The following is a 26,566-nucleotide window of genomic DNA, read 5'->3' as shown; positions in this document are numbered from 1 at the left end:
CACACATGTATGTGTTATATATATTTTTATAATCTGCAAGCGCGCAGTTTAATTAACATGGCGAATGGAACGGTACGTATGCATTCAAGGCTTCACTTCTGATACTTTGAAAAAAAAAACTGTTTTATAATTTTTTTAAAAGAATGTGTTGCGACAGAATAATTTAAGGGTGTTTTTATTTTTTCTTTCTCACATATAAGGCATTTCGCATAGAGAGATACAGGCCTATATTTGTAATATGTTGCAAAGGACCTTTAATTCCCCCTCGCAATGTGTATATTATATACGTATATTTTTTTTTTTTTGGCTTGTTTTGCATTTGAATTGGATTCAAACTGAGGAAACAGTATATTTTATAATTTTACGTTTTTTACGGAAAAATAGCAATTACGAAAAGGAAAAGTGTAAAAAGTGGCGGCAAAAAAGGTGTGAGAAAAAGGCGTAAACAACACCAATAAAGAGCTTAAAATTGAGAGAGCGCTTGGCTGTATTGAATGCTCCAATGTAGCCTATATATGAACAAATAAATGTGGGGAAGGCACCAAAACCTGCTTGACATGAACGCATTTCGCGAATAGGTGAATATATTTATGCGTAAAGAATTAATTAATTCCGATGCATCATCACACATGTAAGCGACGCATAAACGTTTTCCATAGATACGATATTATGGCGAACATGTTTAAACATGTTCACTTTTTACTGTGTTTTATTTAACGCTCATTTTAAAAGTCACAAGGATAGGGATTGGACCGCATGTTATTATGCCCATGTAACATCAATGAATTAAGAAGATATGTTTTATTCCATCATGGGTAGATGTGCATACATATGCATTTACACATGTGTGAGTCACGGAAAAGTATAGGAGCGCCCCCATTCATTTGCTAAACACTTTGCTGTGTGTAATGTGATGTGCAGTTATATGTTTTCCTTTATTCGCCATAACCGCTTTGTGTAGCGCATTATAAGAATAAAAAAAAAAAAAAATTGTTAGCAAATTTTTTTTGTATAATTTTCATTGGAGAGCATATGTTAGGCAATCTTAACTTTACCAAATGATGAATACTCTGTATTGCGTTAAAAATTAGGACATGATTAAGTTATACAAAATTGGAAATTATCTTTGCGACATGCTTATTTACACTTCCCTATGTGCATGGACAATTTTCATTTGCGTAAAAGGGAGTCATAAGAAAGAACAATCCGAGTCGTAATACAAATAATGAAAGGTTAAATGAATGCACATAGAATTCATCTTTTGCAGCAATGTGTCCTATAAACGTGTCCTCTTTTTATAAACCCTTGTTTGCATTTTTTGTTAACCCATTTGGTTATGCTTAAAATTTGCAATCGTCAATATCGTTTTTTTTTTAAATATAAGACGCATTTTTAAGGATTTTACTTCAACAAATGGGTGTGTGTTCTTCTGCAACATTCTGTTTTTTGTCCCTTAACCAAGGCGTACAAACAGATATGCATGTGTAACCAAGCTGCTCCGTGTGGAGTGGCTTAAAGTGAAAATTTCGTCATTTTAGTATGTTGTGCATGCGCTTTAGTGTTTCATGCAGTAGTTGTAACAAAATGAAGGAAAGGGGGCAATGAGCAAGCCGTTATGCAAGTCTGCAGTGGTGAGGCTTAAAAGGGCATTTCCTCGTTTGTCCAGTGGTATTCATTTTTTTGCCCCCCCCCCTTTGACAGACCACTAAATGCATGCAGAAAAAAAACATAATTTGGATACAAAAATGGCATGTTAAAGCGTCCAATATTGTCATATTTTGTTTACGTACATTACATGCGTTAAGTGTGTTGTGCGAATTATACATGTGTCGTGAATCGCGAGGGCTAAACACTTGGTGCATGCAAATATGAGTTATTACAATGTGGTTATGTGGCTTTTTCACTTCCTCCAAATCATTGGATGCATAATCAATTTATTGTGAGATATAAGCAAGCATAATTGCGCATTGATGCAAATTAATTAAGTGGCAGATTTATTCTTGTACATTATGCTTCGGGCTTTTACAGTGAATGTGATGGGCATATATTAACGAGCACATGAAAGAAAAAAATATGCACAAGTTGATATTTGAAACAAAAGAGGGAGAGAAATAATATCCCCTTTTTTTCGCCCCAACGTACATATATTTATATATACATTTGTGCCATATATTTTTTTTGTGTACCTTTGGAAATTTGCCGCATTTGCTATAAATTGAGTATATATCCAGGTAGACGCGCATATATACTACATATATGCATAAGGATTTTTTATTTTTTATGTGAATTTGAAAATTTTTCCTTTTTTTTTTGGTATATAAATAAAAAATTGCAATTAAATTGACAACTAAAATGAACATTTCAAAAATATTTGCCTTTTTTTTTTTGTTATGTGCGACCGAAAAGTTATTAATTGTGTGCGCTAGTCGGATCCTGTCGTCAATTGAAAAGGATTTAGCGCCATTAAAAAATATCGATGATACTTTGGCAGAAAAAAATAGGAAAAAAAAAATTTATTACTCTTTAATATCCTCGGGCATATTTGTCTTTGTTGCCATAGCACTGGGAATTGGGTTTTATATAAATGAAAAAGAAGAAGAATATTATTTTAAGAAATATGCCCTGTTCAGAGATAAACGATTTCAGTTTGAAAATCCAAGAGATGGACAAGTGCCCAGTACCAGCAGAGAATATGTGGAGCCACCAGGAATAAATAAAGTAAATATAAAAGGACCACTAGTCGAAAACACAAACGAAAATGATGTTCCTATAAAAAAATTTAATATCTTCTTGGACAATGCAAGGATAGCCATGCGGCACCATTTCAGCAATTTATCACAGCCACAACAGGAGTATTATCTAAATGACCGGGACTATATAAGAAAGGTTGTGCAATCCTTGGAGGAAAGAAGAAATGTCCATCTGTCCAGGATGCAAGAAGACATGGCAGTTTTGAACATGGAGGACTTTCTGCAGAAAATTTCGAAAGAGTAGCCACGGTTAAGCAGATAAATGTATGCACGTATGTGTGTGTGTATGTATACGTCCGAATGTGTGAGGGCTGTAGAGGCAGCCTTTTTTATAAAGCGAAAAGGGGAAGAGGTTATACCCGTGACACGAAGTGACAACCGCTCCTTCGCGCTTTCTTTTTTTTTTGTGTTTTAGTGTACCCATTTTTATCTGCAGCGTGTGCGTTGCATATGAGGTACGCGAAATTTTTGAATAATGGGGCCAGGCAAAACGGCGTACAGCTGAAGCAAAGACGAATGCGATAAATTATTGAGAAGCAGAAAATCACAATTTGTGGTGGGCATCTTACTCCTCTTATGCGCAGAGAAGTGTTATGCGCACAGTGAAATCAGGGGATGTCCGCCTGGTTGACGTTTCTGCGTGAAGGAAGAGGGGGACGAAGACGAGCCTGGGCATATGAATTAAAGTTATTCAGTCGTGTTCAGCATGCGCTGTTTATCCCGTTCACACGTATAAATAAATATATATATATATATATATATATATATATATATATATATGCACATGTTTGCGTTTGTAAGCCGAGGAGCGCGCCATGTTGAAGGATGACGCCATTATGCCATGTGCTCCAGAGTGGCAAATAGTGCCAAAACAGGCGAGGATCACAAATCAGGCCTTGTGGGAAGGATCTTTTGCAGAGGATGACACACGTATACCGCGCAAATGAAAAAAGTAAATGCCTTTTAAAATGTTATTTCTTTTTTCATGTTCTACATTTTCCGCGTGCAGGAATTTGCATACGCGTTGTATACAATTGTGTTCAATTAATTTTTTTTGTGCATATTTTTAAAAGTTTAATGAAATAAGGAACGCAATATTTGCCTTTCATTTTATGATAATTTGAACTGTGTGCAAATACATACATGTAACTGTATGCATGTTACACTTGTTCGCAAATTAATTTTACCCTTTTGCATATGGTATATATGCGTATATAGGGTGAAAGGATTTTTTTCTGTCAAATGAAAAACATCATTTTTTTTTCCCTTTTTTGCACGTGAAAAAAAATAAAAACTTTGAGAAAATACTTCTCATTTGAATAAAATTTGTTTTTGTGTATACTGTTGATTTATAGATAGTTATGTTGAGGAAAATGTTCTGCAAAAATAGAAGCGTACGTCGTAAGGGGAAGTTCGAATAAGGTGGAAAGGAATTGAGGCAGGGGCGATATTGCATTTGTTTTTCGGCAGATAAATTGCTACATAAATGTGTTCAAATGTTAATGTTTATTTAATGGGGAACCATTTTGTACTATTTCCTCACTCGTTAGGGCATATCATATTACCACTGCGTAGTTGCTGAAATTGTCAACTTGGAGATTTAAAAATTTTCACGCATAATTGTCACATTTTCTTTTGTCACGCAGGAGGAAATTTGTTTGTCAACCAGAATGGTCCTTAATGTTTGAAGGCGCACGCATATATACACACACGTGCAGACATACATGTATATACGTGCATTTGCATATGTTGGGGGAACGCGATTTATTCATTTTTTAAATTCACGGGATTTGGCGAATTGTCGCATTTCCTACGTATATATGTTTTTTATGCAACTAAAAATTTTCACCGAAAGTAAAATTTCGTCTGCAACGCTTTTTCCGTGTTTGTTCTGGAAAAATAAAATCATAAAAAAAACGCTGCAAAAAATGCAAACATTTGTTATACCATTTTGCGCGTTTTTCACCAACACAACGCTCTGCCACAATCTGTTTTTACAATTGTGCGTGCAGTGAACTGTTTCGATTTGGACAATAACGTTTGTCAAACGCTTACACAATGTACATAATGATGAATAAATAAGCGCAAGTACAATATTATTTAACGCTGCGTGTGCTTTTTAATTGTAAATGAAAATTTGCCTGATTAGATAGAACATGTTTGGTGAAACCGCCATCACGTTTTGGAATGATTTACTGTTGCTGTCACGTTTAGCAAAGATAAATCTGTACGTGCAAATTTTTGTACGTCATGTATTATTCACCTGTTCGCTATAAATTCGGAAAAATTTGTTGTTTATAATTCAGAACGTATCGAATTTGCGATATTAAAATTGTTTTACATGAATTATGTATAATTATAAATGTACGATCGCTTATGTACATGGCATTATATTGACCAATCGCTTGCTGCATAAAAAATATATTGTACAAAATAGCCGAATTGCCGGTGAAACTGTGGTGCATCATGGGAAACGAAAAGGTGGGTGCCGTTTTTTGGCGAATGCGTATCCATTAATGCAACACTGAGCGGATATTATGTATGTAAATATATACATGTAAATAAAAATATGTATATAAAAATTTGTATATATGTATATAAAAATATGCATATATGTATATAAAAATATGCAATATGCATATACAACCAAATGATGGGTACATTTCTGCATTTGCGTATTTATTACTGTTAACAATGACAGAGAAAAACGAAATCGACGGGGAAAATTGTTGGCACCGTTATTTACAAAAATATACGCGCATTTTATATGCAATGCAAAAATGTACATGTACAAAAGATTTTATTTATATGTACAAATTTGCAACATATTTATTTATACAAATACAATTTATATTATATACGTGCACGTATAAATTATTTGTAGGAACATTTGCAATTTAAAAAAAAAAACACTGAAAATTGACTATAAAAAAAATTGGTGATCTGGGAAGAAAAGTTAGAAAGCAATTATTTACGTAATAATTTACGTACTATTTGTTTATGCGTTATTTATTATTATATTTTTTTTAAACAAAAACCGCTTCCTTTGTCACATATGAAAAAATTACAAAATTTGTTCGTCGCTAGTTATTAGAAGCGGGTATTGTTAATTTTTTGAAGTTAAACAGCTGCAACCGGTTAAAGTATGTATATATGTATACGTATACGTATACGTGCGATGTATTTGTACATGTAGTTAGTACCATAATTGTTTTCATCTTTGCAACATATTTTGGCTCCCTATTTTTTAGAACATAGGCTGCGGCATTTTTATATATATCACTGTACGTAAATAAATAACGCTGGAGGGTACGTAATTGAATACGTAGTTATGGCCCCACTTGCATGTACAAAATTGTATTAAGTTCTACATTTAGATAAAAGTAAAAAGTGCCCCCTTTTTGAGATTCGTTTGGAAGATTCCTTTTTTGATAAACAAAATTATGATCGTGCTGTAACTTCTTTTTTGATTAACAAATTACTACCCTGTTGTAACTTCTTTTTTGATTAGCAAATTACTACCCTGTTGTAACTTCTCTTCTGATTAACAAAGTTACTACCCTGTTGTAACTTCCTTTTTGATTAACAAAATTACGACCCCGTTGTAACCTCCATTTTGAACAATTTTACTGTAAAGATGAGCAATTCAGCGAAATGCAATTACAGGAGGTTATCCCTCTTTGCTAGTTTATCCGTGATGTTTTTGTGTGGTTCTACTTTTGTTTCTAAATTTGATACGAATGTAGTGAAGACCTATTGTGAGCAACCATCCTGTCAGAAGGAAGAAGTATTCGGAAGGATTCTTGGGCAGGCAGGAGTACAGGGAGTGATAAGTGCGAGGAATGAATTAATTGGTTTTAGAAGAAGATCTGTTTATTACCAGATGGATAAACTTATGGATTGTTTATTTAGAGGATTTTTAGATACATTAATGTGGTTTACAGAAGAAGTTTACAAATCGGATGGAAGTGGAGCTTCTAACGATACTGCAATGATTGAGAAAATTATTAGAAAACAAATGTACACAGAGGGTGTTACTCTTTCAAATAGAACGGTAACGAATGAAGTGCAGAGAACGAAGGAGCGTCACGACGAAATTGCAGCGCAGGGAACCACCTCCGAGGTAGTCAAACGTATGATGAAGCTGTACGAATATGAAAATAATTTATCCAAAGAAACGATGAAAAAAATTAGTGCTCCACATAGAACAGAAAGCATACATGACATCTTGAATGCAGAAAAGATAAAACTTAAAATTAAGAAGAAGTTGGAAACCATGCCGTACACTTACGATGATGCTATTATTGATTCTGTGGCAGCCAGAATTATTGGACGCGTTACGGACATATCTAAGGACGAAAATATTATGTAGAGAAATATTTATTTAGAGTATATCTGAGGACTGTTAACTGCTTTGAAATGGAAGGTTGACGATCCGTTTGTCTTTGTGCATGTGCTCTGAACGAACTAGGCGCGCAAGCATGGCAGCAAATAGATGTATGCATGTGCAATGTGTGCGTATGTGTGTACGCTTGTTCCCTGTGCACGTTTGTTCCGCGGGATAGTGTAGCATATATATGTATGTGTATATATGTATATATGTTTGTATATGTATATCTGCACGTACGCATGTATGGGCATATATGCTTGTAGCCAAAGGCCCCCCCATAGTGCATGCAGCAATGTGTGCAGGCGCTCGTACATTTACACGCGCATGCGTTTGCATAGTGCTGTGGTATATACGCCATTAAAGGGTGTCTCTCTTATAAAAAAGAATTAAGGTAATTAAATAATTAAGCTAAGCTTGTTATGATATTTTACACCGATGAATAAAATTAAAACAGAATGTACATATTTGGTTTTACTTTTATTCTCTTTAGAAATTCTTTTTTATAAGTTTTATATGTTTATATAATTTAGTGCTAAGTTTTAAGTATAATTTGCTTTGGTTTGATCTGTTTTTTTTTTTTTTCCTTTTTTTTTCTCTCTAAACTTATGAAGGCTATTGGTTGTTTGTCATTTATAATTTTTCTCTTGCTATTTTTTAAGTACTGTATATTTTAGTTTAATTTTTTTTTTTTTTTGGGGAATTAAGTGCCCATTTTGAAAAATAATTATATACAATATATTTTGTTTTGCGTAAAAGGCCTAGTCTTTATGTAAGAAAAAAGCCTAAAAGGGATGAACTATGACAATATAGTATGTGTAAAAATAATTGGCGAATTTTATAGCATATGTGATGAAGTCATTCAATTTTTCTTTTAACCTGTAACGGGGTAACCGCCTAACCGGGTAGATGTGTCTCGTTACAGCTGAGTTTGCTGGGAGGTTTATACGTGCATGTCCGGTTAGGTATAAGCACCACGTTACGGTTATGGACGCGCGGGGGTAAGTATGCCCACCTGAGGTGTATCAGACTGGGAGTGCACACAGGCGAGTGTGTATTAAGCGCACTAAAAAGGTAAAGTAATCCAATGCCTCCGTATAATTTGCACCATTTTCAATGTAGCAAAAAAGAAAAAAATTCTCTTTTCCTAGTGTTAACTTTAAGAAGAACTTTTTTGAGCACATGCTAGGGTAGATAATCGATCCTGTCAGTGTCCGATTTGTGGTTCCTAACTGAGATAGGTTTATTCTCTTTAGGGTACCTTATATAACCGCGTAAGGGTAATAAAAATTGTAGAACGCCAACTCATATCAGTGCTGCAGCTTATTCGTGCATTGGGAAAATTATTTTTTTTTTAATAAGAAATACTGGAAGGAGTTACCCTCTCCATTGCAATAAAAGTTTGTTTGAAGATCAAAAAAAAAAAAGAAAAAAAAGGACATACGTTTAGTAGATTGGTAATGAAGTTCCACTAATAATTCAATTTAAATGACCCCTACGTATTTACTAGCTTATTACCAAAGTGTGTTACCTGAATTATTACCATTTTATGATATACAAACTTCGCATATGATGAAGGGGTAAACATTTTTGGAAGAAATTTTTACAAAGTTTTTATGTGCATAGATATAAAAAATGTATAATTAGCGAAATGGCACAACTAGGTGTAATTAACATCATGTGCGTATTCCTCTTTAACACTTGGTTAAACGTTTGAAAAGGACACTGCTTATAAGTTTTTTGATTTTTTTTTTTCTTTTAGTATGCTCAAAAATGGCATACGGGGAATGTTAAAATGGCTGCATAGAGGCGTGGAAATGCCTTGGAGCGCGAATTAACTGTAGCGATTCAAGATGTTAGGAGGACGTACATGAATATGTAGGAACGGGGAAAGCGGCAAATGTGAAAATGCGCATTTGTGAAGCCAGAAAAATGTAGAAGAGAAAAATTAAGAAGGTGGGAGAGAAAAATGAAAAATGTAGAAGAGAAAAATTAAGAAGGTGGGCGCGAAAATTAATAAAGGTGGGCGCGATAATTAAAAAAATACATTATACGAGTACACACTGCAAGGGAAAGGCTTGTAGATGCACCTGCTGTAAAGGCATTTCAATTTTTTCTTTCTGAATCAGATTTTGTGAATGTCGAATTTTTATTTATAGTACTCGTTGGTATTCACGAAAGGAGAGTGAAAATATAAAATATTTTTATGTGCACTACTGGCAAATAATTAGCGAGAAAAAAAAAAGAAAAGGAGAGAAAAAGTAGAATTTTCCATTCAATTTAGCGTAACATACCGGGCCACATCAAGTAATGTAAAACCGCAAAAAGAGCATATTTTTTTAAAAAGGTGTTTCTTTTTGTTTCCATTTTAATGGTTCCTATAAAATATCTTAATTATTCTTTTTCTTTTTCTAAATTGAGAGGGATTTTTGGAGTACTTATTTTATGCTGCGTGGTTGTACGCAAAAAAGTGCACAAATATTTTTTTTAGGCAAGGAGAGTACCCGCGCCCCGAAAATACATTTTTGCATGCAGTTTGCGGTAGTGTGTCAAAATTGAGGGGAACATACGTTTGTGACTGTGTACTTTTTTGTAGAGTGTACTTTTTTTTACAGAGCGTACTTTTAAATAAAATAATTAAAATTGTATTTTAAAGATAACAAAATAATAAAAAAATTAGGAACGTTTTTAATGTAAATTAATTAATTAATTAATTTATTTTATTTTATTATTATTATTTTTTTCGCAAACCTTTTTAAGCCTTACACAATACCTGAAGGAGAAAAAGTGCTTTAAATACTTTCAAAATACAGAGAATTTTTACCATAGTTTCATTTTCTTCCTTATTATCAAATAAAACATTTTAAAAAGAATAAGGAATATCGACTTCTGAAAAGTTAAATTTACGCATCTTGTTTAATTTTCATAATCCATGCTGGATTGAGTAGAGTACATTACTCCTACATAGTTCCACAGAACTGTGATAGCACTTTTTGCCTATATTTTTATTTTTACTTTTTGGAGCATTACTTTTTCGTACATCACTTTTTCGCACATTACCTTTTGTAAAAAAATAAAAAAAATTCCCTTTATTTACTAATTTTCCCTTGCACTTTAATTGTTATTAAAGTATTTTACACGTACACACATATACGTAAGGAGTGCATATATATCCTAAGGATCTTTTTTGCTTGTAAGAACAATGAATCCTACAAATAATATAAACACTGAGGAGTGTACTATTAAATATTTAAGGATTATATCTCAGGGTGATGCTAAGAATTTGAGCGAACTTGTAGCCAGTCCTAAAGGAAGCAATGCTCAACAGGGCAATGCTGACTGGAAAAAAACTAAAAAGGGAAATATTGTAAAGACAAAAAATCAAAAGGCAATTACTGACATGAGAAGATCTCGAGAAATAGCAGCCGAACCGAGAGGGTCTCAAGAAATAGCAGCCGAACAGAGAGGGTCTCAAGAAATAGCAGTCGAACAGAGAGGGTCTCAAGAAATAGCAGTCGAACAGAGAGGGTCTCAAGAAATAGCAGTCGTGCAGAGAGGATCTCAAGAAATAGCAGTCGTGCAGAGAGGGTCTCAAGAAATAGCAGTCGAACAGAGAGGATCTGAAGAAATAGCAGTCGTACAGAGAGGATCTGAAGAAATAGCAGTCGTGCAGAGAGGATCTCAAGAAATATCAGCCGAACAGAGAATAAATGAGAAAATAACTTTTGCACAAATCTGTATTTTTTTGAGATTTGGAGAAACCTGTATTGCTGATTCCTTGATAAGGTTATATCATAATGAAGAATATAATAATGGACTGGTCGTAAGAATTAAGGGTATTAAAGATTATGGTGGTAGCAAATATTATGTCAAAGTGAGGGGAACTGTTACAAGTGATGCTAATGAAATGAGTAGATCTGATTTATCTATCGAAATGAAAGTTAAAAGGCTTTATATTATAGAACAACAAGTGGTATGTACGCTTTTGTTTTATTTATTACATAGTGATAATCGTGAAGAGTTGTTAGAAAGACTGAGATATGATCAAATTATGATACACAAATTAGTTTGGTGTTATGCAAATTACAGTGGAATTAGCTTTGTTAATAATATTCCATTATATAATTCTATAAATCGCATAAGTGCACATTTAATTTTGTACGTTCAGGGTAAAAGGATAACAGAAACAGATTACGATCAAATTATGTTAAAGTTGACTAGGGAATTAAGGGCTGTTTGTAATTTTTGCCATAAGCTAGATACAGTAATAAAATCATGTAACCTCGTACGTACTTCAATGTATCCAGATGGTGTTAAGTTTAGGGTTCGGATAGCAGTACCTAAGAGATTTATATTACGTAGAGAACAATATGCTCTTGCTATTGCTATGTTTAATATGCTCCTGGGTGATGTAATTAATAGAATATATTTTGATTTTTAAGCTGATTTTCCTTCATTTCAAATTATGCACCAAGTGTAATTATAGCTAAATTTCTGAGAAATTTTTAAATGTATATAATTCCTTTAATTGATTAAGGAAGCGATGATAATTTGAGATTATCTTCGTTTCGCTAGAGCTTTCCTTCGTTCTGTTTTTCCTTGTGATGGTTTCCTTTTTAACATCATTTTGTTAGCCTGCATTAGAGAGAGTCACTTAAATTGTGAACAGAACGGAAAACGGGAAAGTTCAAAATTATCCCATTTATGTGTATATGCATGTTGCATATTTACGTATATATTGGGAAATTCATTAAAAGGAATTGTGGACGTATATGTAAAGTACAGTCCTTAAGAGAGCTTTTTCTTTTTTTTTTTTTGCGCGCAAAAATTTTAGCCGCTTTATTTGCTTATTGTTCCCTGAATGTTAAATTATGAAACCGTACGATTTTTTAAAACTAGCACATTCAATTAAATTGTAGCTATAATGGAAAGGAAAGAAGTGCACACCTATTTATAGGCACGCACGGGTATACCCATTTGGAATTAGTGTAATGGTGAAAAAGGGGATTCGCACAAATGGGGTGAAAGGTTCTCTCTGTCTTTTATATAAAAAAAAAAAAAAAGGAAATAAAAAAATAGGTAGTAAGGAAAATATACATTTGCTATTACGCGGGTAATATATTTTTCTTTTTCCCAGATGAAGTTCTACATTTGCCGGAGACCGTTTTATACCCATGAAGCACAAGACACTGTAACCTCCATTGCAGTAACTGCACGTGAACTTAAAAATTCACGTTTAAACAATGCTAAAAATGGTTATTTAAGTTATATGGTTTGTGCTATATTGAGGTTTATTTTTTTGTAGAACTAAGGATTATCACCTAATTTGATGATCACTACGTTTTTAGCGATGGGTAGGTGTTTATTTTTTTGGTGTGCTCCAAGCAAATTGTACATGCAAAATGGTCACTTTTATCCTTAGAGTTGTGCTACTAATAAATAAGGAGGTATTCCCCACGAACAGCCATTTTTACAATGAATCGGTGTTTTTAGACATCCCAAATTTTTTTACATCTACTCTTTTTTAGTGCAGTTCTTTTTGTCATGTTGCCATTTTATTTTATACTTTGCTTTTTTATGCTATGGACATTCTGCGTTTAAGCGCGTCTATGGCGTTTTCACTCTTTAATTTTTACACCTCCCGGGTTGTAAGTTGTGAGCTGTGCGAGCAGGTACATTTGTAATTGGTATGTGGAATGTTCTACATCCTTTTTCTTAGCAAAAGTTATAATATTATGCATGCTTGTAAAGGCACATGGGACGTTGTTTTTTTTTTTTTTTTTTTGCTTTTAAATGTAGAAAGGTTGGGATTATGTAGATCACACGCTACCATATTATATGCACAAACACATACGTTTCAGCGCTTAGGGGGGGGGAGGGGAACTTCAAACGATGGGGAAATAACTCAAAAGAGTCGCTAATACCGCTGTTTCCTTTAGCATAGAAAACGTTCACGTTTTTATTCCCTTTGTACTTTGTTTGATTTAAACGTGAAACAATTTTATTGACAAAATTTTAAATACGGGGGAGAACAAAACCTTTCTTCCTCTAAGATTTGCTTAAAGGAAAAATACCATTGCCCGAAGGTGCGTATTGCATTGCTACAGGATTATTTAATGTACATACCCCGTCGGGGTAAGCGACCTTTTAATAGGTGAGATAAACATTTGTTAATTATACAAATCTGGCACATACGTTTTTTTCACAATAAAAATTGGCATTTATAAATAACACCATTTATTGATTTTTTCGTTGATTTTGATTTTTTTTCCCTTTTGCGCAATTTTCCTGAATTTCTGTGATAAATTATTGTAGCGTTTGTTATGCATTCGTTCACTTGCTCGATCGCTCGCCCGCTCGCCCGCTTACTGTTTATTTAATTTTTTTTTTTTTTTACGTAACGCTATTTTTTAATATGCACCGCGCGTAACTTCCTATTTAAATAAATGCCATTTCGCAGCATTTCACAATGTGATAAATATTCCCCCTATGCGATGTAACAACTTGCCATTTAACATTCACATATTATTTGGCAAGATTTTCAATTTAATTGTTGTTATTTAGTACTCATATCTTCCACAGTTATGTTTACATTGCAATTCATTTTAACATTAGCATTTTAGTGGTATTTTTTATTATTCCTATTATTATTCCTATTATCGTTCCTGTTATCATTTCTATTATTATTCCTACTATTATTATAATAATTATTATATTTTATTTCTATTAGTACTCCTTAGTTTTTTATCTCGCCATTTTTTAAACATTTTTATTTTTTTACGCACTCCGTATTTACTAGAACAAGTACACTTAAAAGAAAAGCTATTAGCAACTTATTTTTCGGCAGAAGCAGTAGTGAAAAATTTATTTTTCCATATAGTAGTAAAGCAAATTTAAAATTAATTTTTAATTTTTTAAAAAATTAAAGCTGCAAATTATAAAAAAAAAAAATACCCTTGCGTTAGCTAATTTTGCGAGATACATTTATCATACTATTAATAAAAAATACACAAAAATTTCCTTCCAGCTAATATCACGATAACTTTAAATAATTATTATTTTCTGAAAAAATGTATAGAATTCTACTTGCTAAAATTTTTGTATTCACCTTCTGCGCTTGGATATTGCGCGCCGCTGATAATGAAAAGGTAAGAATGCGCACAGGCGTTCAGCCTACTTGGCAAAAATGTACATCACGTACATGTAGTGTATAGATATGTATATAAATATAAATATATATATATTAGTATGTATGTATGTAATATATGCACGTATTTACACTTCTACCTGTAATGGGAGCGCTTCCCCATCACCTTGCTCTACATGTGATGTCATCCCCCCTAATGCGGCGCGGTAATAAAGCGCCTCGCTTATATTTGAAAGATAAAAATGCATTCCCCCTTTTTACGCATTGTGTAATCCCCCTTTTTAGGGCTTAAGCCATAACGTGAACAATGGAGCAAAAAATGCGCAAAATGGTATGCAGTTAAGAGTATCTAGATTGCTTTCAGTAAGCGATTTAGATTCTGAAATGGATGATGGCAGCTTTGAAAGCTTAGCCAGTTCACGTGTAAGTGATGACAGAGATGAAAGGAGAGAAGAAATGGACTCAAGTTCTTTCAGTTTAGATGACCAGGAAGAATTGGACCCAGATTTGGAATCATTTAAAGAATACATCAGACATGTGACAAACAGTGATAAATCTTTTAAGGAAAAATTTGAAGAGACAAAAGATTATATCAAAAACATGGACCCAATGACAAGAAAAAAAATTAAAAGAGAAATCAAAGACAAGGTAAACGAAAGCAGACGTATGAAGCATAGAAGAAAGTGCCAGAAATTGCATGGCATATGCAAGGATTTGTATAGAGATTTACAGTACGAAGACTACAAAATGATGTCTAAAATGCGCAAGATGGAAAAGAAAATGTCAGTTCTTTTCTTCGGAGCCGGTGTTCTAGCAGCTGTTATGGCCTTCTTCATGTTCCCATTTGAATTAATTTCCTGCTCTGGTGGACTCGTCCTTATGGGGCTCGTTTTAATTTTCTTACTCTTCAAGAAAATCTAAGCAGGGCATGAAACGGGGGGTGAAAAAGGAAAAGGAAAAGGAAAGGAAAAAGGAAAAGGAAAGGAAAAGATAAAAGGAAAAGAAAAAGGAAAAGAACAAAAATTAGAGGAAAATCAGGAATGCAGAAACTATAAATGAGCCTTTTAACAAATGGACATTTCTTCCCGTATAGCAACCAAGTTGAAGTTGAAATATTTTTAAAGGCATTTTGAGTAATATCAAACTAAGGAAAGAGAGAAGCTCCTCAGACTTGGAACAAATTAGCGGTTGGAAGTATAAGCTTATAGGATTTGATTTAGTAGGTTTTTTATGCGCAACATGTGAAGAGCTTAATTTTGGGACCCCTATGCTCACGAGTGACGAAATAAACTAAATACGATCTTCATTTAATGGATGACATGTGCTATTATAACCCTTTTGAAATGTAGAGAATTGCGTAGAACGTCCAGATGTAATTACCATTTTCATGTTTTGAATTAAGATCAAAAAGGAGGGGTTCGTATTTTTTATGAAGATATATGTACCCCTAATTGATCTTCATTAGGGGCACGCATTTCTTTATACGATTTATGAAGCGTTCCTTTTGAGAGAATTACACTGTGCTGAATTAATTTACATTTTTCATTTTCGCTCCTGTCGTAAATTCTGTGCATCTCTGAGTCAAAGGTCGATCGTATTTATTTTTTTTTCTCACATATATTGTATTGTGCTATATAGTATAATATTTCATTACCATACATTACATTATATTATGTTATATTGCTTATGTTATATTGCTTATATTATGTTGTGTTATATTGCTATGTTATACTGTATTGTATTATACTTTATTTTATTACCAAGGAGACACACGTTTTAGCTATTTATTGAACGTATTCACTCTTCATATGTTTATTGATTGCATGAGTTTCACCCTGTAGTTATAAGAAATCCGTTTCGAAAAAATTAAAAAGGAGCGTGTATGTGTTTATATAAATTCATATGCATGTATGTATGAAATAAATCCTTTTCCAAGACTTGAACGAACCATTATTTCTGCATTTTCCTGCGCCATACCACAGACCGAATTTCTTAGCACTGTAAAATGGACAGGGGGGCCACTACTGTTTTAGGTGTACCCAAGCAAATAGGGCATGAAAAATGATAATATGTATCTTCCCTTATGTTTAACAGAAAAGGAAGAGGTCATTTTGCTATTTAGATAACCATTTCGTTATGTAGTTATTCGTAAGCCGGAGATGCGTCACTTCTTTAAAGCGCTCATATGTATCTCCTTTTACGTTATTGAGGAGTTCTTTTTTTTTTTTTTTATTCATTTTTAAGAGGATTATCAAATGGAGGTATTATGTCCCTCCTTGAGCATATAAACAGGCTACTTTTTTAAAGTGCAATTTTGTGGTAGCAACAGGTGGTCGGCTATCAGAATGTGGGGAATCTTATATTTAAGAATATACGACTTAAATGAGGCCTTACGTTACAGTCTTACAAAGCAGTGCATTCTTTATAGAGATGTTCTTACAATTACGTAGGAGGTGCGCTAAAGGTTGTAAGTTTTAAAAACGCTCTTTTGTCAAATTTGCTTTAACCGCTCATATGCTATTGAAGCGAGTAACGATTTAGGAGAACAGAGTATTGGGAACCATTTTAACAACTAAGAAATATAGAAAACACATTTTTTTTTTCACGAAAGTAGGCAAAGCGAGCTGCCTGTAGAACCGTAACACTGTTACACACAGTAAGTTGTGCGTGCCGGAATTGCGCAAAGGTTACTTATACTTAGACAGTCTTTTGGTAAATGCCTCATTTCATATTTTCACGTTCGCTAGTTTGCTAATTGGCTAATTTGCTAATTCGCGCGTAGCTTCCCTTATTCTACGCTGAGAATTTACAAGGACTAAAAGATTAATGCGCACAGCGTTGTAAAAAAAAAAGGAAAGGGGCAAATATAATTTAATATGGCAAAAACTTTATTCGTAAACCCGTTTCATATTAGGACAGCTAATTTTCCTTATGAGGAGAAGGAATCAGTATGCTAAATGGATGAGCATCTTTTCTCTCTTTTGAGAGAAACTGCAAAATTTCGTTATACCCACAAAAAGGAAATAAAACCAGGAAGTGTCATAAATGTGTTGCACCAAATGAAAAGGAACACCGTCTGTATTGAAAAGCATGCGTGCGAGAACATTATATTTATTCTCATTAGGTCCAGAGCTTTCTTTCCCTTTTAGTACCGAATTGTTTATCATATTATTCCCATTGATTGCACGAGGTGTTAGTATATATATATATATATATATATATATTTTTTCCATTTTAACTATATAGAAACGGAATAGCACTTTCATTACTAGGTATAGGGAGTAGTAACTAGCTGGGTTGATATATGCCAGTGCAGTTAAAGAGAGCAAGCGAGTTTTTTAAAGAACAATTACATTACTGCGTCATTAGGACGAGATTTGCATTCATCCTGTTCTTCATACAGTTGTTATTTTTAATAATGCAAAATTGATTCATAAAAATATTTGTTAATAAGTCAAAGGTGGTTTATTCGCGCGGTATAGCAGAAGCAAAGAAATGTCACAATGGTAACTATTTGAATCTGTTATTATTTTTGTTATTTAAAAAAAAAAAAAGGAATATTTATTTTGCGGCAATTCGCGCGTTAGTCGAAAGGATGTTTTAATCTTACTTTATTATATATAAAAATGTAGGGATAATATTGTTATATATAAAAAAAAAAATAATATAATAACTTCAAAAAAGGTCCTCATCAGGTATAGGGTTTTTTTATTTTTTAAATAAATTCGTGCATGTATTATTTTTCATTTCTTAGGTGGTCTATTAAAAATTATGCAATTGTTATAATGATTGGATTGTATCGAGCAAGCATATTTGATGATTATATATATGCATACTTTTCTACGCAAAAAAATAAAATATATTTTTTAATGACAACAACATTTTAGTGTACGCTATTGCCAAAAAAAAAAAAACAAAACAAAACCTACAAGGGATTGATAACATTAAGCTGGTATTCAAAAAAAAACTATTATATTTATATATTAGGGGTTTTATTAGTGCAGTGCTCTACAAAAATTATTTTTTTATAAAAGCCTAGCCACATATAATAAAAAAAAAAGATACCGTTAATATGTAATAAATACTTGTTATTGACAAACCCCGCTTTTTATATCAAAATTGATTATTCTTCTGCGTTCTACAGTGGACATATATGTAGTGACGATATAATAAACACGTAATAACAATATTTCATTATTTTATTTTTTATTCGTGCCTTTTCATTCTAAGGAGGTTCGTATATTATATATTTTTTCATTTCGACATAACGCCTAATGAAATTTTATCATTTGAATTTATTTTTTTGAAAATATTTTATCTAAAAAATATTGAATTATTTTATTGCATATAATTAATAATTTTTACTAAAAAAAAAGTAATTAAACGTGAATTTTTTATTAAAAAAATTAAAACGTTAAAGCTGTTTATGTTTATCTAATAAATAAAATTAGCATTATATAAAATTAGAAAATTGTTATCTCCTGCAACTTTGCTAAAAAATATATATTATCTTATTTTTTAAAGTAAAAATTTATTTACTAAAAAAATATAGTACATATTTAAGGAATATATTTTATCTTCGTTCCTTAAACAAAATCATTATTACAATTGCATACCAATACCTATTAATTTATTCTATACGATTTTGTAATTTGCAGATTTTAATTATTTTAAAATTTTAAAGCAAAACCCCCCCAAAAGAAATTGTTATTAAAAATAAGAATACCTCAAGTGGCAAGATGAGTTATAGATGTAATATGCTCGTTGCTAAAAGCGTAAGTAAGGCTGATGCGAATGCCTCAAGAAAAGATCAACCAAAGAAGGAAGGAATGAACTCAATTTTTTTCTATTCCAAGATTTTCGCCTGTTCCCTTTTGATTTGGGCTTCACAATGTTCCTATAGCCATGTAAGTATTATATGAAAAGCTAAGAAGTTGTTACATGTGTTTATACGTGAAAAATGATGTTTCTAATTCTTTCTCTCTTTCGTCATACTGTTCGTGGATTTGCACAAGAAGGCTGCATATATGCGGAGAAATTAAGCGCATATTTTTTGTGCTTCACAGGCGAAGCCTGCATGAGGTAAATTTTGCTTCAGAATTATAATAATTATCATACGTATGCTTTTACGTTTTATTTTTCCCTTTAGACCAACTTCAACAGTTCGCATGATGAGGCGTACACTGCCGGAAGCGTAGAAAGCGCAGCTTTCTACAGATCCTTGGCATCAAATGATCCACACGGAAACTATCCACCAAATCCACATGGACCTTATGTGCCAGAGGGCGTCCATGGTCAACCGTACCCATCAACTTCACAAGGTGTACCCCCCCCACCTTCATACAAAAACCCACAAGCTGGAGGAGCACCACCTTTCGAGCTAAATATCGACATTGAACAAAAATTAAAAGACTTGAAAGATGTCATTTGGGATAAGGTAGAAAATGCAGTTGAATGGGGAACCCTCTCAGATAATGTAAAGAGCTATTTAGAAAAAATCGATTTAAACATTGAAAGCAAAATTGTTGATGAAGTTAACAAAGCTAATAGAGATATCAATTTAATGGAAAACCCAGATACCAAAACGCAGATTATCAATAGTTTCTCCCAGAATTATACCATCATAACTCCACCACTTTTGTTATTACTCCTTTCCATTTTGACATCCGAAAGATGTAAGAAGCATTTGGCAAACATATTGTTGACATCTCTTTTGGTAACAATGACTTATATCTTCTTTAAGCTGAAAAAAATGGATGACATTAAAAAACAAAGTACCAATGCTAACCAGAGCTATAACGATGCCGGATATACTGGTAAAAAAGCAAAGGATAAGTTTAAAGGTGCCCATGAGTAGAAACAGCCCAGAGAGAGGGGGTGCGTAAAAAAAAAAGGAAAAAAAAGAACCCTACCATCTATATTACAAGGGAAGCAAACAATTACCAAGTAGAATGTATAATATATAGTGTATACCGAAGTGAATTAGAAAAGGGATATAATATGACACCTATTATTATGATGCAACTTCGGAAGAGGTTAAGAAAATTATCAAAATGGAATAAGCACAGCATTTTTAGCGCACCTTTTTTTCGATGTCTCCACAAAAATGATGCAATGTATAGTACATAGTAAATATTGAAAATTTATACATAAAATAATATGGTTTTTGTAAAAATTTTCATCTTTTTCTTGAGGTACTTTTTTCGAATATGTTAAGACGTCGCTGTACACGTGCTTACATTACATACGTCTATATAGATATACATATCTATCTCCGTGCATATGATTATTCCCATTTTATCTCGCCATTTAAATTATTGATGTAGTGTTGTTAAGCAGAAAATGTCCTCGCAAGATATATCGTTTTTTCTCGTTTTTTTTTTTTTTTGGAAAACCACACATAATGTATTTGTGAATATTATTTATGAATTTACATCTTTTTTTCGAAATGATTAATGGAAACACAACTACTTTTTATAAACCATTTAATCAATTACTTGAATTTTTAAAAATTAAAGCTTTTTTTTTTTCTTCCCCCTATATATATGTGGTGGGTATATGTGTATATAAATATATATATACAATGTATACACCGTTTAATGAAAATTCATTTTCTCCCTATTAACTGTTATGAGGACCTTTGAATAATTGATTTTATAATGAAAAGCTAAGAGAGGGAATACACGCTTGTGTATTTTAGTGAAGCACATTCGGTATGTATCCCTTCTGCCCATTTAAAATGCGTATAACATGTGACGCACTTATCCCGTGTAAGAAAAATGGCAAATCGTGAGAGTTACAGGAATTATGTACACGTTGTGCACGAAATAAATGTTGTACACGCTTGATAGGTTAAGGTTACCCGTTTTTTTACCCTTTTTAAGATAAAAAAAATGGTGTAGTTTATTTTTTTATAAAGGAATCTAGACAATCCAGAAAAGGGAAAGAAAAATAAATAGGGAGTTGCCATAGAAGTGGCAAGGTGCGTAACGCATAACTTGATGATGCAGCTGGATTTCATCTTTTTTCATTATAATATTTGTTATACCTGTGTTGAATTGTTTATTTGTGAGGAAACGCTTGTCCGTTATTTGGAATGAAACTGCTAATAATGGTGTTTCATTGGGTGGCATATAAAGAAAGTAGCATGATATGTAACCCTAACTACGTCTTACATCATTCATGAAGACGCAGAAAGGGGGTAGTGTACAGAAAAACAAAGAGAGAGTTATCTAATAATCCGAAAAGGATTCTTTTTTTTTTCTATGTTTATTGCGATTTTATCATATTTTTTCATTCAGCAAAATGTTCCCGGTTACAATATTAAGTGAATTAAAAAAAAAAAATTAGAGCTCAATTATGGCCTTTCTCTCAAATATGTTGGGTGTAAAAAGTGTAATTCACCTATTTATATGTATACTCGCATGCACACACTGGTGTGAAATATCATTATTTTGGCATACTTAAAAATCATCAAATTAGATCAAGATGGTTATTCATTTTTTTTTCTTTTTTTTCTCCCATTTATGCCATTATTGCGCGGTATTAGTTAAGAGGAACCAGCAATAAGATGTAAACGAACGAACGAACGAACGAACAATTCATCATTTTGCAAGTACCTTTTGCTCGAAATTAGCACTTTTCTGCATTATCCAAAATTACAGATTTATATTTTTAAGTTTTGCCCTTTCGTTTAACTTTGTAACATATCGTATATATTAAAAGGTTATATTTCACAAATTTACATTACGTAATTATTTTACACTGTGAGACTTTTTCTAATTCTGAAAATTTATGGAAAAGAGATGAATTTATCATAATGAGAAAAAAAGAAAAAAAATATTTTTAAGTTGTTTTTTTCTCCCCCTTGTTTGAATATCCCTTTTGTATTTACCCGATTGGTTGTAATTGGTGCAATCAGTTGTGATACCAAGAATTGGCCGCTACACTTTTATAAAGTTTTGCGTTAAAAATTGGACGGAAATGTTTTGAAGGAACTTTATTATGAGAGTACTTGTATACTTCCAAAACAGTTTTGGCGCAGTTGATTAATTTTAGCAATTTTCATTTTCCTAAAATGGAAAGGAACGTTGATTTTAGTACACACACAAAGCGGTGTTATGCGTAAAAACGCATGATGAAAAAAAATGAGAAAAATCCCGATTTAAGAGAATGATCTGTACCGTAGAGAATGCTAATAATTGTACAAAGGAATTGATGTCAAAGTATTCGTGAAAAATATCGAAAAAACGTATTTTTTTAGATTCATGTTTTTTTTTTTTTTTTTTAATTAATGAACAACCATATATGCCAACCTTACCTTGTGTAATTACTACCAGAACCAGAGCGGCAGGGGGGGGGGAATAAAAATCCATAAATATGGCGTGTCTTCTTCGTATCATTTTCGCTTTCACCCCTATCGTCTGGATGTCACCTTGTTCTGCCATTGATGTAGGATGGCGCCGTCATGTGGCTTGTTAAATATATATATATATACATGTGCACATGTCCAGTGCACATTTTAGTGACATATATGTTCAAAATGGAACACTCCTTTAATGTAAAAATGCTTCATGTTCTAAAAATGTTTGCTTTACAGCCAAGAGTTCAAGAGGAATTTCTTAGAGGTGTGTTAAAATATGGGAGAGCAGGATTAAACGAGAATTCATATGTTTTCAAAAGTATAGAGGAAAAGGAAAAGCTTTTACAAAAAAAATATGCCTCTCGAAAAAAGGAAAGCTTAGAAGATTTCATTCGTAAAAACAAAGTTCGAAAAAAATCGTGTGGTCAAAAATTTGTCGGTGCTATAAAAAAGATAAATGCTAACGTGGATAATTTTTTACTTCGAAAAATGGTGCCCGAGTTTGAAGACCCCGCTAAAATACCTAAAACGTTCTGTGGCAAAATCGCTCAATGTTTGTCCGACAACAAATATTTTGTTGTACTTATAGTATTCGTAGCAGCTGCAATTCGTGTTGCATTAATTAGTAAGTGTGACACCCCTTGTGTTATAGGCTTTACGTTGCTAATATCGGTGCCTATCGTAATAGGATTAATTCTTTTAAAAAAAGTGCTGAAGATAAATTACACGTACAATTCCAAGGGTGATTAAACGTTGCTGATATGATAAGTATTTTTTTTGCGTCAGTGAAAGGCTAAAATGTGGTTTACACAGGTAGGTAGACAGCCACCCGCAGAGTAACTTTTCAAAGGATGCCGTAAGATCACTCGTTCTTAAGAAAACTGAAATGGATGCTTTGAGAGTGAACGTGTTCGATGTGCACCATGTGTATGCTTACATAAATATATGCACACATAATAGTGTTGTTAATTTTTTTTTTTTTTTTGTGTATAGTAGTTATACGAACAGTACACTCGTATGATATTTGTCTAGAATTATACGTTTTATGTGAAACGAAGCTTACATGTACATATTATAATTAAATTAATTAATAACCCCTTATGCATTTTTAGTTTTTCCAAAATGTATACATTTCTTTTATGTTTTAACGAAACGCATATTTTTGCGTCCATTTTTAAATAAGACGTGACGTTTTATTTACTCTATAGAATAAGTATACTTTAAAAGATTTTTTTTTGTTTTTTTTTTCTTCATGGACATGTTCTAATGTTTTGTAATCTTGGCACCTTAGGTGCGGATTTATAGCTGCACAAAATTTATTATGAAAAATATATTTTTTAGAGTAGACTTTGTGTGGATTGATCATACTTTTTATTCAACGTCGACCTATACAAATTTAAAACGATCAAAAATGTCACAAATATCACAAATATCACGAATACCACTATGGTAATATAACCGTGGCAAGATAGCTCTAAGAATAATTTCCATTACAGAATTTGGTAGCTTTATGGGTATACCGTTTTACCTTTAACATTTATAAACTCCTACAGATATAGGCAGTTATATGATTATGCGGTTATCACAAGCAATGGTTATATGAAGCGTTCGTTTAAGACGGTGATGAATAAAAATAATGTTATCAAGAGTTCAATGTCGTATGGAAAAGGTCTATTTTTACTTAGATGAGGTGAGTTCATCTCTCTACACCAGCGTGACGCATGAAGGCGTTCATTTAATCATGCCAAAGGATGTTTAGGCGCTTTCTAGGCGTGCATATGTAATTTATTTTCATTGAGAAGTCTTTTTTGCAAAAAAAAAAAATGCATACATGCATACATACATAAATAAAAATTAAATGTATTTATGCATGCACAGCATATGCTCATGCAACACGGGTGGCGATTGACGAACAGGAACTACGCTTAAATGTATATTAATCAACTGAAAGATGTTACACTTAGACGGTTTAGCAATAAAGCAAAGGGACACGGAAAAAATGGGGAAAATAATTAGGAAGTATATTTTCTGTTTCAACTCTGACAAGTAATTTTTACAAAACTGAGCTGCATTTTTTCAGATGCAAATGTAATAGGTATTGATAAAATGATCTATCGATTTGTGGATTTGTATAGCTGCTGAGTATAATAATATTAGGAAGGTCCTTAAAGTGCCATTTTTCTTCTTTAAAAAATAGATTTGTATAATTTATCATGTGTACAAAAGCGTGTGTACATTGGACGCCCTCGTTGGTTGTTATAGCGGTGTGTGTTGTATGCTACATTTCTTCGTAACAGTTGCAGAGAAAAGGTATGCTCAACGGTGTTAAATTGTTGATCATTTTGTGGTGACTCGTTTACGAGCGATAAATATGTGGAGTTGTTTTACCTCCCGTGTAATGCAGCATGTCTTCTATTTGGTCTATGATAAGGCATTTTTTTTTTTTTTCTTCGTTTGTCGTGCCTTCTTACGCGAGATTACATTTTACCTAGCCTCGTCGCATCTTCAACAACCTCTTCTATAAACATTGCAAAGACGGAAATAACGTAGGATAGCATAAATGCTATATTAACTTCAGTATCATGTGGAGTTTTACTCAAATCGTTCAGCTTTACTTGAATGGTGTTATGTACATGTTCTAAGTATTTGGCCCATTTATTATTCCATATTCCTTCCCTCCATGATTTTTCTACTTGTTGTGTTTTTTCATTATACTCCTTTTCCATATCTTCAACTGATTCTTTCCATATTGATGATATTTTGGTACACAATTGTTTCAGTTCTTCACTATGTGCACTGGTATCATCCGATTCAGTGTTATATGCACTGTTATGTTTAATTCTGGTGCCTATAGCAAAATCTTCCTTATATGGTTGATGTACAAGCGTTTCTGCCATTATCCTTTCAAATCGTTGCTTTGGTAAATCTTGAGACATATTTTGCGTTCCCACTGAGCTGTTCATAGGGGTGCTACAAGGGGGAAAAAAGAATAAATCCGTTATGATTTTTGCGTCCTTTTTATAAAAGATTGCTCATAGAGATGTAAGTATACCCCGTGTGAGCACAAAGGTTGGAAGGATTAAAGGTGCACACATAACATGCGAACATATATATGAGCGCATAGCGGAGAGGCAAACTCAAAAACATAAATATTTATTTAACATTTTCGAAAAAATTAAATCTTACTTTGCACCGAAGGAATAATTATATTTCCATACTAGGAGCAACACAAAGATGACGTTAAGGGCGAGGGTTTTCATGTTTACTTTTGCGTTTTTACCCTTTGACGTTGTGGTGGCAGCGGCTGATTTGCCGGTAGAGTTTTTTCTTGTTTTTTGCATTTTGCGAACAGAATTGGTTGTAATATGTGAGAAGTGTTTATAAAAAGGCAGTCTTCTTAAATACAATTCTTTCACAAATTATATAGCAGGAATAGTTTAAAAAGGAAATTCTTCAATATCGCTATGACGCTTCTTTGGTAGTAAAAACAAAGCTGCCTCCCGTTATATTAGAACTAATGTTATATATGTATATAAATATGTATAGTCCGTTTAGCTTATAAATGTGGAACCGCTCGGAAGCACGTTTTTAAGAAAATAAAAATTTATAATAACGGAAGTAATAAAACAATATCGTTGTTGCAGGCATTTATGAAGTAGAGAAAATTGAAAGAAGTGTTTTATTAAAATTTATACATACATATGTATGTAAATATATGTATACATATTTGTTGTAAGCGAAGGTTATGCTATTATAATAATTTATTTAGATGAATAAACTAACATTAAAAAAAAAAACTTTTTTAATTTAAATATAGTTATCAATTTTTGTTTTTTTCATTTTGAACAAGTTGTTTTGAAGGTATTATTGCTATAGTGCCACTTAGCCAAATTATTTTGCAATTCTGTAGCAACTGCTAG

At 32.7% G+C, this 26,566-nt stretch overlaps 6 protein-coding genes across 6 annotated transcripts, besides 18 other annotated features; 5 read left to right on the top strand and 1 right to left on the bottom strand.

Annotated features, from left to right (window-relative positions):
• Positions 1-1,700: 1,700 nt before the first annotated feature.
• Positions 1,701-1,728: a microsatellite.
• A 624-nt stretch (positions 1,729-2,352) lies between these two features.
• PVX_121950 (early transcribed membrane protein (ETRAMP)) lies at positions 2,353-2,994 on the top strand (the record flags this gene model as incomplete). The annotated part of the gene is made up of 1 exon (XM_001616903.1): positions 2,353-2,994. The coding sequence occupies one exon, from the start codon at positions 2,353-2,355 to the stop codon at positions 2,992-2,994; it is 642 nt and encodes a 213-aa protein (XP_001616953.1).
• Positions 2,422-2,443: a microsatellite.
• Positions 2,646-2,673: a microsatellite.
• Positions 2,995-3,059: 65 nt separating the features above from the next.
• Positions 3,060-3,091: a microsatellite.
• Positions 3,092-4,123: 1,032 nt separating this feature from the next.
• Positions 4,124-4,146: a microsatellite.
• A 1,525-nt stretch (positions 4,147-5,671) lies between these two features.
• On the top strand, positions 5,672-7,122 carry PVX_121945 (gap, putative; the record flags this gene model as incomplete). The annotated part of the gene is made up of 1 exon (XM_001616902.1): positions 5,672-7,122. The coding sequence occupies exon 1, from the start codon at positions 6,388-6,390 to the stop codon at positions 7,120-7,122; it is 735 nt and encodes a 244-aa protein (XP_001616952.1). The 5' UTR covers positions 5,672-6,387.
• A 1,286-nt stretch (positions 7,123-8,408) lies between these two features.
• Positions 8,409-8,431: a microsatellite.
• A 1,908-nt stretch (positions 8,432-10,339) lies between these two features.
• Positions 10,340-11,578, top strand: PVX_121940 (hypothetical protein; the record flags this gene model as incomplete). Its single annotated transcript, XM_001616901.1, has 1 exon — positions 10,340-11,578. One exon carries the CDS (start codon positions 10,340-10,342, stop codon positions 11,576-11,578), a length of 1,239 nt encoding a protein of 412 aa, XP_001616951.1.
• Positions 10,796-10,838: a microsatellite.
• Positions 11,033-11,075: a microsatellite.
• Positions 11,579-13,771: 2,193 nt separating the features above from the next.
• PVX_121935 (hypothetical protein) lies at positions 13,772-16,350 on the top strand. The gene is made up of 2 exons (XM_001616900.1): positions 13,772-14,285; positions 14,570-16,350. The coding sequence occupies exons 1-2, from the start codon at positions 14,208-14,210 to the stop codon at positions 15,203-15,205; spliced, it is 714 nt and encodes a 237-aa protein (XP_001616950.1). The 5' UTR covers positions 13,772-14,207; the 3' UTR covers positions 15,206-16,350.
• Positions 15,706-15,725: a microsatellite.
• Positions 15,919-15,938: a microsatellite.
• Positions 16,351-16,923: 573 nt separating the features above from the next.
• Positions 16,924-16,945: a microsatellite.
• A 1,502-nt stretch (positions 16,946-18,447) lies between these two features.
• PVX_121930 (hypothetical protein, conserved) lies at positions 18,448-20,947 on the top strand. The gene is made up of 3 exons (XM_001616899.1): positions 18,448-18,807; positions 18,943-19,191; positions 19,434-20,947. Exons 2-3 carry the CDS (start codon positions 19,024-19,026, stop codon positions 20,139-20,141), a joined length of 876 nt encoding a protein of 291 aa, XP_001616949.1. The 5' UTR covers positions 18,448-18,807; positions 18,943-19,023; the 3' UTR covers positions 20,142-20,947.
• Positions 20,370-20,394: a microsatellite.
• Positions 20,948-21,288: 341 nt separating the features above from the next.
• Positions 21,289-21,313: a microsatellite.
• A 152-nt stretch (positions 21,314-21,465) lies between these two features.
• Positions 21,466-21,485: a microsatellite.
• A 465-nt stretch (positions 21,486-21,950) lies between these two features.
• Positions 21,951-21,970: a microsatellite.
• Positions 21,971-22,455: 485 nt separating this feature from the next.
• Positions 22,456-22,476: a microsatellite.
• A 1,044-nt stretch (positions 22,477-23,520) lies between these two features.
• Positions 23,521-23,637: a microsatellite.
• Positions 23,638-23,746: 109 nt separating this feature from the next.
• Positions 23,747-23,767: a microsatellite.
• Positions 23,768-25,123: 1,356 nt separating this feature from the next.
• PVX_121925 (hypothetical protein, conserved) lies at positions 25,124-25,609 on the bottom strand (the record flags this gene model as incomplete). The annotated part of the gene is made up of 1 exon (XM_001616898.1): positions 25,124-25,609. One exon carries the CDS (start codon positions 25,607-25,609, stop codon positions 25,124-25,126), a length of 486 nt encoding a protein of 161 aa, XP_001616948.1.
• Positions 25,610-26,566: the final 957 nt, after the last annotated feature.

The sequence above is a fragment of the Plasmodium vivax genome, chromosome 14 (genome assembly GCF_000002415.2).
Source record: "Plasmodium vivax chromosome 14, whole genome shotgun sequence".
In the NCBI taxonomy this organism is placed as follows: Eukaryota; Apicomplexa; class Aconoidasida; order Haemosporida; family Plasmodiidae; genus Plasmodium; species Plasmodium vivax.
This window is presented reverse-complemented; position numbering and strand designations above follow the sequence as displayed.

What these genes read in the sequence shown, in the direction of transcription:
- PVX_121935 (XM_001616900.1), top strand. Translation starts at nt 14,208, where the DNA reads ATGTATAGAATTCTACTTGCTAAAATTTTTGTATTCACCTTCTGCGCT. An exon ending in GCGCCGCTGATAATGAAAAG is followed by an intron (nt 14,286 to 14,569) that starts GTAAGAATGCGC and finishes CCCCCTTTTTAG; the next exon opens with GGCTTAAGCCATAACGTGAA.
- PVX_121930 (XM_001616899.1), top strand. Translation starts at nt 19,024, where the DNA reads ATGAGTTATAGATGTAATATGCTCGTTGCTAAAAGCGTAAGTAAGGCT. An exon ending in CACAATGTTCCTATAGCCAT is followed by an intron (nt 19,192 to 19,433) that starts GTAAGTATTATA and finishes TTTTCCCTTTAG; the next exon opens with ACCAACTTCAACAGTTCGCA.